Source organism: Oncorhynchus nerka, linkage group LG21 (genome assembly GCF_034236695.1).
Source record: "Oncorhynchus nerka isolate Pitt River linkage group LG21, Oner_Uvic_2.0, whole genome shotgun sequence".
In the NCBI taxonomy this organism is placed as follows: Eukaryota; Metazoa; Chordata; class Actinopteri; order Salmoniformes; family Salmonidae; genus Oncorhynchus; species Oncorhynchus nerka.
Genome location: NC_088416.1, coordinates 14,660,880 through 14,678,449, shown reverse-complemented (window position 1 = coordinate 14,678,449; position 17,570 = coordinate 14,660,880). Strand labels below are relative to the sequence as shown.

General features: G+C 39.6%; 1 protein-coding gene across 1 annotated transcript in view; it reads left to right on the top strand.

Moving 5' to 3' along the window:
* LOC135563552 (zinc finger protein 883-like) overlaps positions 1-17,190 on the top strand; it is a 38,687-nt gene extending 21,497 nt beyond the window's left edge. The window contains exon 2 of the mRNA XM_065006343.1: positions 11,706-17,190. Coding sequence (XP_064862415.1) covers positions 11,706-13,264 — 1,559 coding nt within the window. The 3' untranslated portion in view covers positions 13,265-17,190. The remainder of the gene's footprint in view (positions 1-11,705) is intronic.
* The last annotated feature ends 380 nt before the right edge of the window (positions 17,191-17,570 follow it).

Here is a 17,570-nt window from a genome sequence, read left to right as displayed (position 1 = left end):
TCAGGTGGACTAGTCCTACTACTATATATGTTGTCAGGTACACTAGTCTTACTTCTATATGTGTTGTCAGGTACAATAGTCCTACTACTATATGTGTTGTCAGGTAGACTAGTCCTACTACTATATGTGTAACCAGGTAGACTAGTCCGTCTACTATATGTGTAATCAGGTTGACTACTCCTACTACTATATGTGTAGTCAGGTAGACTAGTCCTACTACTATATGTGTAACCAGGTAGACTAGTCCTCCTTCTACATGTGTTGTAAGGTAGACTAGTCCAACTACTATATGTGTTGTCAGGTGGACTAGTCCGACTACTATATGTGTAGTCAGGTCGACTAGTCCTACTACTATATGTGTAGTCAGGTAGACTAGTCCTACTACTATATGTGTTACTATGTGTAATCAGGTAGACTAGTCCTCCTTCTACATGTGTTGTAAGGTAGACTAGTCCTACTACAAAATGTGTTTTCAGGTAGACTAGTCCTACTACTATATGTGTTGTCAGGTAGACTAGTCCTACTGCTATATGTGTAGTCAGGTGGACTAGTCCGACTACTATATGTGTAGTCAGGTGGACTAGTCCTACTACTATATGTGTAGTCAGGTGGACTAGTCCTACTACTATATGTGTAGTCAGGTAGACTAGTCCTACTACTATATGTGTTGTCAGGTAGACTAGTCCTACTACTATATATGTTGTCAGGTACACTAGTCCGACTACTATATGTGTAGTCAGGTAGACTAGTCCTACTACTATATGTGTAGTCAGGTAGACTAGTCCTACTACTATATGTGTAGTCTAGAGACTAGTCCTACTACTATATGTGTAGTCAGGTAGACTAGTACTACTACTATATGTTGTCAGGTAGACTAGTCCTACTACTATATGTGTAGTCAGGTAGACTAGTCCTACTACTATATGTGTAGTCAGGTAGACTAGTCTTACTACTATATGTGTTGTCAGGACAATAGTCCTACTACTATATGTGTTGTCAGGTAGACTAGTCCTACTACTATATGTGTGTAGACTAGTCCGTCTACTATATGTGTAATCAGGTTGACTAGTCCGTCTACTATATGTGTAATCAGGTTGACTAGTCCTACTACTATATGTGTAGTCAGGTAGACTAGTCCTACTACTATATGTGTAGTCAGGTAGACTAGTCCTACTACTATATGTGTAGTCAGGTAGACTAGTCCTACTACTATATGTGTAGTCAGGTAGACTAGTCCTACTACTATATGTGTAGTCAGGTAGACTAGTCCTACTACTATATGTGTAGTCAGGTAGACTAGTCCTACTATATGTGTAACCAGGTAGATAGTCCTTCTTGTACATGTCAGGTAGACTAGTCCTACTACTATATGTGTAGTCAGGTAGACTAGTCCTACTACTATATGTGTAGTCAGGTAGACTAGTCCTACTGCTATATGTGTTGTCAGGTAGACTAGTCCTCTTCTACATGTGTTGTAAGGTAGACTAGTCCTACTACTATATGTGTTGTCAGGTAGACTAGTCCTACTACTATATGTGTAGTCAGGTAGACTAGTCCTACTACTATATGTGTAGTCAGGTAGACTAGTCCTACTACTATATGTGTGTGTAATCAGGTAGACTAGTCCTCCTTCTACATGTGTTGTAAGGTAGACTAGTCCTACTACAATATGTGTTGTCAGGTAGACTAGTCCTACTACTATATGTGTTGTCAGGTAGACTAGTCCTACTACTATATGTGTAGTCAGGTAGACTAGTCCAACTACTATATGTGTTGTCAGGTAGACTAGTCCTACTACTATATGTGTAACCAGGTAGACTAGTCCCTACTACTACATGTGTTGTAAGGTAGACTAGTCCTACTTCTATATGTGTTGTCAGGTAGACTAGTCCTACTACAATATGTGTTGTCAGGTAGACTAGTCCTACTACTATATGTGTAGTCAGGTGGACTAGTGACTCTATATGTGTAGTCAGGTAGACTAGATATATGTTGTCAGTACACTAGTCTTACTACTATATGTGTTAGTCAGGTAGACTAGTCCTACTACTATATGTGTTGTCAGGTAGACTAGTCCTACTACTATATGTGTAGTCAGGTAGACTAGTCCTACTACTATATGTGTTGTCAGGTAGACTAGTCCTACTACTATATGTGTAGTCAGGTAGACTAGTCCTACTACTATATGTGTAGTCAGGTAGACTAGTCCTTCTTCTACATGTGTTGTAAGGTAGACTAGTCCAACTACTATATGTGTTGTCAGGTGGACTAGTCCGACTACTATATGTGTAGTCAGGTCGACTAGTCCTACTACTATATGTGTAGTCAGGTAGACTAGTCCTACTACTATATGTGTTACTATGTGTAATCAGGTAGACTAGTCCTTCTACATGTGTTGTAGTCAGGTAGACTAGTACTACTATATGTGTAGTCAGGTAGACTAGTCCTACTACTATATGTGTTGTCAGGTAGACTAGTCCTACTGCTATATGTGTAGTCAGGTGGACTAGTACTACTATATGTGTAGTCAGGTAGACTAGTCCTACTACTATATGTGTAGTCAGGTGGACTAGTCCTACTACTATATGTGTAGTCAGGTAGACTAGTCCTACTACTATATGTGTTGTCAGGTAGACTAGTCTACTACTATATATGTTGTCAGGTAGACTAGTCCAACTACTATATGTGTAGTCAGGTAGACTAGTCCTACTACTATATGTGTAGTCAGGTCGACTAGTCCTACTACTATATGTGTAGTCAAGTAGACTAGTCCTACTACTATATGTGTAGTCAGGTAGACTAGTACTACTACTATATATGTTGTCAGGTAGACTAGTCCTACTACTATATGTGTAGTCAGGTAGACTAGTCCTACTACGATATGTGTAGTCAGGTACACTAGTCTTACTTCTATATGTGTTGTCAGGTACAATAGTCCTACTACTATATGTGTTGTCAGGTAGACTAGTCCTACTACTACTACTATATGTGTAATCAGGTTGACTAGTCTACTATATGTGTAGTCAGGTTGACTAGTCCTACTACTATATGTGTAGTCAGGTAGACTAGTCCTACTACTATGTGTAGTCAGGTAGACTAGTCCTACTACTATATGTGTAGTCAGGTAGTCAGGTAGACTAGTCCTACTACTATATGTGTAACCAGGTAGACTAGTCCTTCTTCTACATGTGTTGTAAGGTAGACTAGTCCTACTACTATATGTGTAGTCAGGTAGACTAGTCCTACTGCTATATGTGTAGTCAGGTAGACTAGTCCTTCTATATGTGTTGTAAGGTTGACTAGTCCTTCTTCTACATGTGTTGTAAGGTAGACTAGTCCTACTACTATATGTGTTGTCAGGTGGACTAGTCCGACTACTATATGTGTAGTCAGGTAGACTAGTCCTACTACTATATGTGTAGTCAGGTAGACTAGTCCTACTACTATATGTGTTACTATGTGTAATCAGGTAGACTAGTCCTCCTTCTACATGTGTTGTAAGGTAGACTAGTCCTACTACAAAATGTGTTTTCAGGTAGACTAGTCCTACTACTATATGTGTTGTCAGGTAGACTAGTCCTACTACTATATGTGTAGTCAGGTAGACTAGTCCAACTACTATATGTGTTGTCAGGTAGACTAGTCCTACTACTATATGTGTAGTCAGGTAGACTAGTCCTTCTATATGTGTTGTAAGGTTGACTAGTCCTACTTCTACATGTGTTGTAAGGTAGACTAGTCCTACTACTATATGTGTAGTCAGGTAGACTAGTCCTACTACTATATGTGTTGTCAGGTAGACTAGTCCTACTACTATATGTGTAGTCAGGTAGACTAGTCCTACTACTATATGTGTAGTCAGGTAGACTAGTCCTACTACTATATGTGTGTCAGGTAGACTAGTCCTACTACTATATGTGTTGTCAGGTAGACTAGTCCTACTACTATATGTGTAGTCAGGTAGACTAGTCCTACTACTATATGTGTCAGGTAGACTACTAGTCAGACTAGTACTACTACTATATGTGTAGTCAGGTAGACTAGTCCTACTACTATATGTGTTGTCAGGTAGACTAGTCCTACTACTATATGTGTTGTCAGGTAGACTAGTCCTCACTACTATATGTTATGTCAGGTAGACTAGTCCTACTACTATATGTGTTACTATGTGTAATCAGGTAGACTAGTCCTCCTTCTACATGTGTTGTCAAGGTAGACTAGTCCTACTACTAAATGTGTTGTCAGGTAGACTAGTCCTACTACTATATGTGTTGTCAGGGACTAGTCCTACTACTAGTCTATAGGTAGACTAGTCCTACTACTATATGTGTAGTCAGGTAGACTAGTCCTACTACTATATGTGTAGTCAGGTAGACTAGTCCTACTACTATATGTGTTGTCAGGTAGACTAGTCCTACTACTATATGTGTTGTCAGGTAGACTAGTCCTACTACTATATGTGTAGTCAGGTAGACTAGTCCTACTACTATATGTGTAGTCAGGTAGACTAGTCCTACTACTATATGTTGTCAGGTAGACTAGTCTACTACTATATGTGTAGTCAGGTAGACTAGTCCTACTACTATATGTGTTGTCAGGTAGACTAGTCCTACTACTATATGTGTTGTCAGGTAGACTAGTCCTACTACTATATGTGTAGTCAGACTAGTCCGTCTACTATATGTGATCAGGTTGACTAGTCCTACTACTATATGTGTAGTCAGGTAGACTAGTCCTACTACTATATGTGTAGTCAGGTAGACTAGTCCTACTACTATATGTGTAGTCAGGTAGACTAGTCCTACTACTATATGTGTAGTCAGGTAGACTAGTCCTACTACTATATGTGTTGTCAGGTAGACTAGTCCTACTACTATATGTGTTGTCAGGTAGACTAGTCCTACTACTATATGTGTTGTCAGGTAGACTAGTCCTACTACTATATGTGTAGTCAGGTAGACTAGTCCTACTACTATATGTGTAGTCAGGTAGACTAGTCCTACTACTATATATGTGTGTCAGGTAGACTAGTCCTACTACTATATGTGTAGTGTAGACTAGTCCTACTACTATATGTGTAGTCAGGTAGACTAGTCCTTACTACTATATGTGTTGTCAGGTAGACTAGTCCTACTACTATATGTGTTGTCAGGTAGACTAGTCCTACTACTATATGTGTGTCAGGTAGACTAGTCCTACTACTATATGTGTAGTCAGGTAGACTAGTCCTACTACTATATGTGTAGTCAGGTAGACTAGTCCTACTACTATATGTGTAGTCAGGTAGACTAGTCCTACTACTATATGTGTGTCAGGTAGACTAGTCCTACTACTATATGTGTTGTCAGGTAGACTAGTCCTTACTTCTATAGGTGACTGTACTATGTGTAGTCAGGTAGACTAGTCCTACTTCTATATGTGTTGTCAGGTAGACTAGTCCTACTACTATATGTGTTTAGTCAGGTAGACTAGTCCTACTACTATATGTGTTGTCAGGTAGACTAGTCCTACTACTATATGTGTTGTCAGGTAGACTAGTCCTACTACTATATGTGTTGTCAGGTAGACTAGTCCTACTACTATATGTGTAGTCAGGTAGACTAGTCCTACTATGCTAGTCAGGTAGACTATGTACTACTATATGTGTACTACTATATTGTCAGGTAGACTAGTCCTACTACTATATGTGTTGTCAGGTAGACTAGTCCTACTACTATATGTGTAGTCAGGTAGACTAGTCCTACTACTATATGTGTGTCAGGTAGACACTACTATATGTGACCAGGTAGACTAGTCCTTCTTCTACATGTGTTATATGTGGTCAGGTAGACTAGTCCTTCTATATGTGTTGTAAGGTTGACTAGTCCTTCTTCTACATGTGTTGTAAGGTAGACTAGTCCAACTACTATATGTGTTGTCAGGTGGACTAGTCCGACTACTATATGTGTAGTCTGGTGGACTAGTCCTACTACTATATGTGTAGTCAGGTCGACTAGGCCTACTACTATATGTGTTGTCAGGTAGACTAGTCCTACTACTATATGTGTAGTCAAGTAGACTAGTCCTACTACTATATGTGTAGTCAGGTAGACTAGTACTACTACTATATATGTTGTCAGGTAGACTAGTCCTACTACTATATGTGTAGTCAGGTAGACTAGTCCTACTACGATATGTGTAGTCAGGTACACTAGTCCTACTACTATATGTGTTGTCAGGTACAATAGTCCTACTACTATATGTGTTGTCAGGTAGACTAGTCCTACTGCTATATGTGTAGTCAGGTAGACTAGTCCTACTACTATATGTGTAACCAGGTAGACTAGTCCTTCTATATGTGTTGTAAGGTTGACTAGTCCTTCTTCTACATGTGTTGTAAGGTAGACTAGTCCGACTACTATATGTGTTGTCAGGTGGACTAGTCCTACTGCTCTATGTGTAGTCAGGTAGACTAGTCCTCCTTCTACATGTGTTGTAAGGTAGACTAGTCCTACTACTATATGTGTAGTCAGGTAGACTAGTCCTACTACTACTAGACTATGTGTAGTCAGGTAGACTAGTCCTACTACTATATGTGTAGTCAGGTAGACTAGTCCTACTACTATATGTGTAACCAGGTAGACTAGTCCTACTTCTATATGTGTTGTAAGGTAGACTAGTCCTACTACTATATGTGTTGTCAGGTAGACTAGTAGACTAGTACTACTACTATATGTGTTGTCAGGTAGACTAGTCCTACTACTATATGTGTAGTCAGGTAGACTAGTCCTACTACTATATGTGTTACTATGTGTAAGTCAGGTAGACTAGTCCTTCTATGTGTTGTAAGGTAGACTAGTCCTACTACAATAGTCAGGTAGACTAGTCCTACTACTATATGTGTTGTCAGGTAGACTAGTCCTACTGCTATAGTGTGTAGTCAGGTGGACTAGTCTATATGTGTTGTCAGGTAGACTAGTCCTACTACGATATGTGTAGTCAGGTCGACTAGTCCTACTACTATATGTGTAGTCAAGTAGACTAGTCCTACTACTATATGTATAGTCAAGTAGACTAGTCCTACTACTATATGTGTAGTCAGGTAGACTAGTACTACTACTATATATGTTGTCAGGTAGACTAGTCCTACTACTATATGTGTAGTCAGGTAGACTAGTCCTACTACGATATGTGTAGTCAGGTACACTAGTCTTACTTCTATATGTGTTGTCAGGTACAATAGTCCTACTACTATATGTGTTGTCAGGTAGACTAGTCCTACTGCTATATGTGTAGTCAGGTAGACTAGTCCTACTACTATATGTGTAACCAGGTAGACTAGTCCTTCTATATGTGTTGTAAGGTTGACTAGTCCTTCTTCTACATGTGTTGTAAGGTAGACTAGTCCGACTACTATATGTGTTGTCAGGTGGACTAGTCCTACTACTATATATGTTGTCAGGTAGACTAGTCCTACTACCATATGTGTAGTCAGGTAGACTAGTCCTACTACGATATGTGTAGTCAGGTACACTAGTCTTACTTCTATATGTGTTACTATGTGTAATCAGGTAGACTAGTCCTCCTTCTACATGTGTTGTAAGGTAGACTAGTCCTACTACTATATGTGTAGTCAGGTAGACTAGTCCTACTGCTCTATGTGTAGTCAGGTAGACTAGTCCTACTGCTATATGTGTAGTCAGGTAGACTAGTCCTACTGCTATATGTGTAACCAGGTAGACTAGTCCTTCTTCTACATGTGTTGTAAGGTAGACTAGTCCTACTACTATATGTGTAGTCAGGTAGACTAGTCCTACTACTATATGTGTAGTCAGGTAGACTAGTCCTACTACTATATGTGTTACTATGTGTAATCAGGTAGACTAGTCCTCCTTCTACATGTGTTGTAAGGTAGACTAGTCCTACTACAAAATGTGTTTTCAGGTAGACTAGTCCTACTACTATATGTGTTGTCAGGTAGACTAGTCCTACTGCTATATGTGTAGTCAGGTGGACTAGTCCGACTACTATATGTGTAGTCAGGTGGACTAGTCCTACTACTATATGTGTAGTCAGGTCGACTAGTCCTACTACTATATGTGTTGTCAGGTAGACTAGTACTACTACTATATATGTTGTCAGGTACACTAGTCCGACTACGATATGTGTAGTCAGGTAGACTAGTCCTACTACTATATGTGTAGTCTGGTAGACTAGTCCTACTACTATATGTGTAACCAGGTAGACTAGTCCTTCTATATGTGTTGTAAGGTTGACTAGTCCTTCTTCTACATGTGTTGTAAGGTAGACTAGTCCAACTACTATATGTGTAGTCAGGTGGACTAGTCCGACTACTATATGTGTAGTCAGGTGGACTAGTCCTACTACTATATGTGTTGTCAGGTAGACTAGTACTACTACTATATATGTTGTCAGGTACACTAGTCCGACTACTATATGTGTAGTCAGGTAGACTAGTCCTACTACGATATGTGTAGTCAGGTACACTAGTCTTACTTCTATATGTGTTGTCAGGTACAATAGTCCTACTACTATATGTGTTGTCAGGTAGACTAGTCCTACTGCTATATGTGTAGTCAGGTAGACTAGTCCTACTACTATATGTGTAACCAGGTAGACTAGTCCTTCTATATGTGTTGTAAGGTTGACTAGTCCTTCTTCTACATGTGTTGTAAGGTAGACTAGTCCTACTACAAAATGTGTTTTCAGGTAGACTAGTCCTACTACTATATGTGTTACTATGTGTAATCAGGTAGACTAGTCCTCCTTCTACATGTGTTGTAAGGTAGACTAGTCCTACTACAAAATGTGTTTTCAGGTAGACTAGTCCTACTACTATATGTGTTGTCAGGTAGACTAGTCCTACTACGATATGTGTAGTCAGGTCGACTAGTCCTACTACTATATGTGTAGTCAAGTAGACTAGTCCTACTACTATATGTGTAGTCAGGTAGACTAGTACTACTACTATATATGTTGTCAGGTAGACTAGTCCTACTACTATATGTGTAGTCAGGTGGACTAGTACTACTACTATATATGTTGTCAGGTACACTAGTCCGACTACGATATGTGTAGTCAGGTAGACTAGTCCTACTACGATATGTGTAGTCAGGTCGACTAGTCCTACTACTATATGTGTAGTCAAGTAGACTAGTCCTACTACTATATGTGTAGTCAGGTAGACTAGTCCTACTACTATATGTGTAACCAGGTAGACTAGTCCTACTACTATATGTGTAGTCAGGTAGACTAGTACTACTACTATATATGTTGTCAGGTAGACTAGTACTACTACTATATATGTTGTCAGGTAGACTAGTACTACTACTATATATGTTGTCAGGTAGACTAGTACTACTACTATATATGTTGTCAGGTAGACTAGTCCTACTACTATATGTATAGTCAGGTAGACTCGTCCTACTACTATACGTGTTGTCAGGTAGACTAGTCCTACTACGATATGTTATGCCAGGTAGACTAGTCCTACTACTATATGTGTTACTATGTGTAATCAGGTAGACTAGTCCTCCTTCTACATGTGTTTCAAGGTAGACTAGTCCTACTACAAAATGTGTTTTCAGGTAGACTAGTCCTACTACTATATGTGTTGTCAGGTAGACTAGTCCTACTACAAAATGTGTTGTCAGGTAGACTAGTCCTACTACTATATGTGTTGTCAGGTATACTAGTCCTACTACTATATGTGTTGTCAGGTATACTAGTCCTACTACTATATGTGTAGTCAGGTAGACTAGTCCTACTGCTATATGTGTATTCAGGTAGACTAGTCCTACTTCCATATGTAACCAGGTAACTAGTCCGTCTACTATATATGTAATCAGGTAGACTACTACTACTATATGTGGTGTCAGGTAGACTAGTCTACTACTGTATGTGTAATCAGGTATACTAGTCTACTACTGTATGTGTAATCAGGTAGACTACTGCTACTACTGTATGTGTAATCAGGTAGACTACTACTATATGTGTTGTCAGGTGGACTAGTCCGACTACTATATGTGTTGTCAGGTAGACTAGTCCTACTACTATATGTGTTGTCAGGTAGACTAGTCCTACTGCTATATGTGTAGTCAGGTAGACTTGGGGAATGTCGGCATGGGGAATGATTGAATTTCCCCATAGAATGTTGTACCGAAGTTGACCGACTGAAAGGGAGCATAACTTTTTGACTAAAATGACTGTTCCCTGAAGGAGGGAAATGAGATACAACACCTGTTTTCCCCCTCCCCTTTCTGGGTCAGTGAAGAGCAATATTAAATTTAAGGAATAAATCTATGCCTCACGCGCATCACCTGTGGAAGGCGTGGCTTCCAGCGAAGCACGAATTAAATTTTTTGTTCTACCTCGTTTCCTTCCTTCAGGGAACAGTAGTTATAGTCATAACGTGTGGATTTAATAGTATGTTGTACCTAGTTTCCCTCCTTAAGGTAACAGTAGTTATAGTCATAACGTGTGGATTTTAATTTTATGTTGTACCTCGTTTCCCTCCTTCAGAGAACAATAGTTATAGTCCTAACGTTAAGCTTCGTTAAGCTTGTCATATGATGAACTTCAACTTAAATACTGGATCTTGCTGTGGGACAGTTTTTTGTATTCAGATCTCTGAAATGCTCTCTAACTACGTATAATTTAGTGGCTCCTTATGTTAAGCTGGGAAAACAGATTATGGGCACAGAAATCCTAAATAATTTCAGAGTTTGCTAAATCCAATGGTTCTAACCGAGAGTCACCTTCACTTTATAGACAACACCTAAATGGACACTGTCATTAACATGGTTCTTCAATAAATACACATAATACTGTAGCTGTTTAGTTAGTCACATGTTAACTATCTTTAGCTGATCCAGGAAATCATTTTCTGAATGACAGTCAAATGAAAAACATCGCAACAGCAACCAAAGTGCTTCTTCATTCATTACACCGTTATGCCGTGCTCTAGTTTGTCTGTAGTTATTGTGGTTCGGTGAAGTTATGGGTCCTACAGTAGGTCTATGTCGTTGTTAGGTGAAGTTATGGGCCAATTTGTTAAATATTTAGTGTACAAAGCTAGCCAAAGAGCATTTTACTGGTTGAAGTGTTTTTAAAGTATGCTGTTAATTTGCGACGATAACACAAACATATTAAGCAGGAGATTCAAACGAGCCTTACGATTTTAATCCAAAAGTAATGTGAAATGCACTCATAAGCAACCTGTAAATGGAGGCTATTTTTGCTGTCAGCCTATGAGACCTCCCCTGAGTTTTCCCCCACGGTGGTGAATTAGTGAAAGGACACAGAGCTTAATGTGAGTTTCCTTGAGTAGCACTCCTGATCTTGCGCTGTAATATTCAGAATACATTGTGAAAAACTAATATCTTCACTCACCATTTTTGCTCCAGGCAGATATACTACATCCATAACTAGCGGTTTCTTCATTAGCATGGAGGATTTTCTGCAATCATATTGGCACACTGCTTCGGATTTCAACAACTTGAATAACTTATTTCTAGTTACCACTAATGTGAAAACAAGACAAAATATGACTTGTTGTTAACTTGACTGTCTTAATTGTCAAATTTAACAGACTTCAGTTGTACAACTTAATGGGTACGCTCTGGGCATCACCTTTTACCTCATATAAACTGGATTTCTGCTGTTGTGGGACTTTAACCATCTGTCTGACTTTGTCGTTCACACAGGTGAGAGATATGACAATCGTGGATCCTCTGTGGAGCCTCAACAACATCATGATGCTGAAGAGGCAGAGAAGAGTCCCTTCAGATCAGAACATAAGAAACACCAGCAGAGACCCACAGAGAAGAAATCTAACTGCTGCTCTGACTGTGGGAAAAGATTCAACTCTTCAGTAAAACTTCAAATACACCAGAGAACACACAAAGGACAGAAATCTTTTAGCTGTGATCAATGTGGGAAGAGTTTTACTACATCTGGCTCTCTGACTTTACACCAGAGAACACACACAGGAGAGAAACCTTATAGCTGTGATCAATGTGGGAAGAGTTTTACTACATCTGGCTCTCTGACTTTACACCAGAGAACACACACAGGAGAGAAACCTTATAGCTGTGCTCAATGTGGGAAGGGTTTTACTACATCTTGCCAGCTGACTATACACCAGAGAATACACACAGGAGAGAAACCTTATAGCTGTGATCAATGTGGGAAGAGTTTTACCACATCTGGTCATCTGACTTTACACCGGAGAACACACACAGGAGAGAAACCTTATAGCTGTGGGCAATGTGGGAAGAGTTTTGGTCAATCTAGCCAGCTGACATTACACCATAGAACACACACAGGAGAGAAACCTTTTAGCTGTGGACAGTGTGGGAAGAGTTTTGGTCAATCTATTAATCTGAAAGTGCACCAGAGAAGACACACAGGAGAGAAACTCTACAGTTGTGATCAATGTGGGAAGAGTTTTGTTACATCTGACCAGCTGACTTTACACCAGAGAATACACACAGGAGAGAAACCTTATAGCTGTGATCAATGTGGGAAGAGTTTTACTACATCTGGCTCTCTGACTTTACACTGGAGAACACACACAGGAGAGAAACCTTATAGCTGTGGGCAATGTGGGAAGAGTTTTGGTCAATCTAGCCAGCTAACATTACACCAGAGAATACACACAGGAGAGAAACCTTTTACCTGTGGTCAATGTGGGAAGAGTTTTTGTCAATCTAGCAATCTGACAGTGCACCAGAGAAGACACACAGGAGAGAAATCCTATAGTTGTGATCATTGTGGGAAGAGTTTTGTCAAATCTGACCAGCTGACAGTACACCAGAGAGTACACACAGGAGAGAAACCCTATAGCTGTGATCAATGTGGGAAGAGTTTTACTACATCTGGCTCTCTGACTGTACACCAGAGAACACACACAGGTGAGAAACCTTATAGCTGTGATCAATGTGGGAAGAGTTTTGGTCAATATAGCCAGCTGACATTACACCAGAGAACACACACAGGAGATAAACCTTATAGCTGTGGTCAATGTGGAAAGAGTTTTGGTCAATCTAGCAATCTGACAGTGCACCAGAGAAGACACACAGGAGAGAAACATTCTAGCTCTGATCAATGTGGGAAGACTTTTCCTACATCTAGCCAACTGACTGTATACCAGAGAACACACACAGGGCAAAAACCTTATAGCTGTGATCAATGTGGGAAGAGATACTCTGGTAAAAGATCTCTGATCAAACATCAGAAAATACATGAAGGAGTTGTTTCATGATATCGATGAAATAATGTCACAATGTAGATTATTTTAACAGTAGTATTTTAATGAATGTCAACGTAGAACCCTAAATGTTTGCCCCCTGTTCAATTGATTTTAGCCTAATGGAAACAATCCAGGCTCTGAATTGAAAGAGTTACTATTTATGTGATTGAACAAAAAGTGACTAACAAAAAAGAGTTTGTTACACTTACCACGTTGGTGACCCACTTCAATCAAAATGCAACACTTCAAAATGAATCACAATGTAGCTAGCAGTTTACCACGTTGGTGAACCACTGGAATCACAATGTAGCTAGCGGTATACCACGTTGGTGACCCACTGGAATCGCAATGAATAACTCCAAAATGTTTAGGTTTTCAATATATCCCAAACTGTTTCTGCATTGATTTGGACACGTTAAACAGTGTTTTGACATTGCTCTATTCCCATTTAGCAAAATGTCATTCAAACGACGTTGAAAATAAGACTATGCCCGACATCCAATATATGTTTGGTTGTAGTTGAAAGCAACTTAATTTCAACGTACTTGCAGCCTATACACCTATAATCAATTTAATAACAATCTTACATCACCCTAGAATTTCTTGACAACATTCAAGTGCTAATTGTCTTTATTCCACTACTGAAGAAGTATGACTCAAATCACCTCATATTTCAAACATCCAGCCTGACAATGGATACATGTTTTATTATTCCATGCCTCACCATTAAGTTCATTATTGCCAATAAATATAAACAAAGGGGTGTGTACATTTGGTTTTGATATTTCATATTTACAATTATGTAACATTTAGTAATCATAGTTATTCATGCAACCAACTTAACATTTTTGGGTACAATTATATTGACATTGTTACCCTGCTTTTATATCCAACAACATACAGTGGGGCAAAAATGTATTTAGTCAGCCACCAATTGTGCAAGTTCTCCCACTTAAAAAGATGAGAGGCCTGTAATTTTCATCATAGGTAGTACACTTCAACTATGACAGACAAAATGAGAAAAAAATCCAGTTAATCATATTGTAGGATTTTTTATGAATTTATTTGCAAATTATGGTGGAAAATAAGTATTTGGTCAATAACAAAAGTTTCTCAATACTTTGTTTTATACCCTTTGTTGGCAATGACAGAGGTCAAACGTTTTCTGTAAGTCATCACAAGGTTATCACACACTGTTGCTGGTATTTTGGCCCATTCCTCCATGCAGATCTCCTCTAGAGCAGTGATGTTTTGGGGCTGTTGCTGGGCAACACGGACTTTCAACTCCCTCCAAAGATTTTCTATGGGGTTGAGATCTGGAGACTGGCTAGGCCACTCCAGGACCTTGAAATGCTTCTTACGAAGCCACTCCTTCGTTGCCCGGGCGGTGTGTTTGGGATCATTGTCATGCTGAAAGACCCAGCCACGTTTCATCTTCAATGCCCTTGCTGATGGAAGGAGGTTTTCACTCAAAATCTCACGATACATGGCCCCATTCATTCTTTCCTTTACACGGATCAGTCGTCCTGGTCCCTTTGCAGAAAAACAGCCCCAAAGCATGATGTTTCCACCCCCATGCTTCACAGTAGGTATGGTGTTCTTTGTCCTCCTAACACGACGAGAGACGAGTTGAGTTTTTACCAAAAAGTTATATTTTTGTTTCATCTGACCATATGACATTCTCCCAATCTTCTCTGGATCATCCAAATGCTCTCTAGCAAACTTCAGATGGGCCTGGACATGTACTGGCTTGGACATGTACTCTGCAGGTCATTCACTAGGTCCCCCCCCCCCCCCCCCCGTGTGGTTCTGGGATTTTTGCTCACCGTTCTTGTGATCATTTTTACCCCACGGGGTGAGATCTTGCGTGGAGCCCCAAATCGAGGGAGATTATCAGTGGTCTTGTATGTCTTCCATTTCCTAATAATTGCTCCCATAGTTGATTTCTTCAAACCAAGCTGCTTACCTATTGCAGATTCAGTCTTCCCAGCCTGGTGCAGGTCTACAATTTTGTTTCTGGTGTCCTTTGACAGCTCTTTGGTCTTGGCCATAGTGGTGTTTGGAGTGTGACTGTTTGAGGTTGTGGACGGGTGTCTTTTATACTGATAACAAGTTCAAACAGGTGCCATTAATACAGGTAACGAGTGGAGGACAGAGGAGCCTCTTAAAGAAGTTACAGGTCTGTGAGAGCCAGAAATCTTGTTTGTAGGTGACCAAATACTTATTTTCCACCATAATTTGCAAATAAATTAATTAAAAATCCTACAATGTGATTTTCTGGATTTCTTTTCTTCTCATTTTAGTTGAAGTGTACCTATGATGAAAATTACAGGCCTCATCTTTTTAAGTGGGAGAACTTGCACAATTGGTGGCTGACTAAATACTTTTTTTGCCCCACTGTACCTATCGAGTGAACCCTGAAAAGAGAGAGAAGCTCCGCAGTGAGGTGAAAAGTTACTACGTATTTCGCAGGTGTTTCCTCTTGAAATCAGACGTGTGTGGTAAGGACAACTTGGTTGCTGATTATCTCAAGGTTGGTAGTCAAAAAGATATGTGTTTTGCATTTAGCCAGTGTGTTACCATGGATCACAATTTATTTCGACTCGTTTTTCCGTGTTGGAGATTAGTTTTATCTCTTATTCTTTTCTGTATTTTTTGAAACTGCACTGTTGGTGAGGGGCTCGTAGCGTAAGCCGTCCAGTGTTGTATACGGCGCATGTGACTAATATGATTTGAGTTTTGTTTTGTTTGGGCTAGAAGCTAGTGAGTTTTAGGAAGACGAGAGTTCTTGAAGCTAGTGAGTTTTAGGATTCTATGGAAAGAAAAAAAAAAAAAATTATAGATTGTATTCAGAAATACGTGTTTCTAATTGTTGACATGTATTGTAAAAATGTAACCAATTACAGAATTAAATGTATGTGAAGACACCATGTTTATATTGTAGATGATTATGTGAAATGGAAGTTGTAGAGATACTCTGAATGGTTGGCTATGAAAAGCCAACTGACATTTACTCCTGAGGTGCTGATCTGTTACACCCTCGACAACCACTGTGTTTATTATTTGACCCTGCTGGTCATCTATGAACATCTTGGCAATGTTCTGTTATAATCCCCACCCCTCAGAGCCTCGTCTTTCTAGGGAGTTTTTCCCTAGCCACCGTGCTTCTACACCTGCATTGCTTGCTGTTTGGGGTTTTAGGCTGGGTTTCTGTACAGCACTCTGTGACATCAGGTGATGTAAGAAGGGCTTTATAAATACATTTGATTGATTGATTGTACAACTGAATGCATTCAACTGAAATGTGTATTGGGTGCACATATTGGTATCAGTATGTGTTACACCTGTGCTGGCTTGTCCATCTCGTTAGTGGGAAGGTGTTTCACTGAGCTGGTCCAGGTTCTATTTAAGAGTGTCTAGCCCAGTGCTCCAGTTGTCTTGATAGATGTGGAGAGTCAACACCTTTTTGGTTTGCTTCCTGTCTTTAAGTTTGGTGTGGGTTTTTCTTTTGTTTGCCTCTTCTTGGGCAGATTTAGTGGGTGTCTTTTAGGTCCCAGTTGTTGTTACTTGTCAACTTCCAGTGGACACCCCCATAGTGTCATTCAGAACCCCTCCTAAAACCCACCTGTTTAGTTGTGGTTGTTGTCAGTGACTCTTTGTTAGTTCCCTCTTCTATTAAAGGGACATTTTTGGTTTTCTTGCTGGGGAACGTAACAACAAACAATGTAGTAAAACAAGCTTATATTTTCGGTTTTAGCATCCAGTTCTTGTTAATCAAAGGCATTTCCTTGAAATGTTCATTAGTCTTTCAGTTGTTATTCTTCTGTTTGCTGTGTATGTTTTTTTTTTTTTTCTGTGAATTGCATTGTATCCATGTCTGAAATGTGCTGTTTAATTAAAGCTTGGTTTGAACAAAATAAATTACCAACCAATCAACAGATTCTTGCTCCATCTTAGTATGAAAAACAGTATAAATTCAGTGCATTTGTTGAAGATGAAAAATGTTGAAATCAACAATATGTCAAAGGATTCAACTACTGAAAACAGAAGCAAACAAATGGATCAATCCTACTTTTCCAGCCTGCTGAAGGCGTGGTGGAGTGGTAAACACCACCCCCGGCTCTACCAGGGGCTTGAGGTGGTCTCCCACAGCTCTGCTTATGTCATGTTCTGTGGCCTTGCCGTTCCATTTCTTGACTGCCCCTGCAACACAGAATGAAATATATTTAGTCATATTATATAAAGCTCTCGAAGTAATGGATATGGAGCATCTATGGCCTCGGTTACACCTGGCACCTAAATGTGATTTCTGTCATCC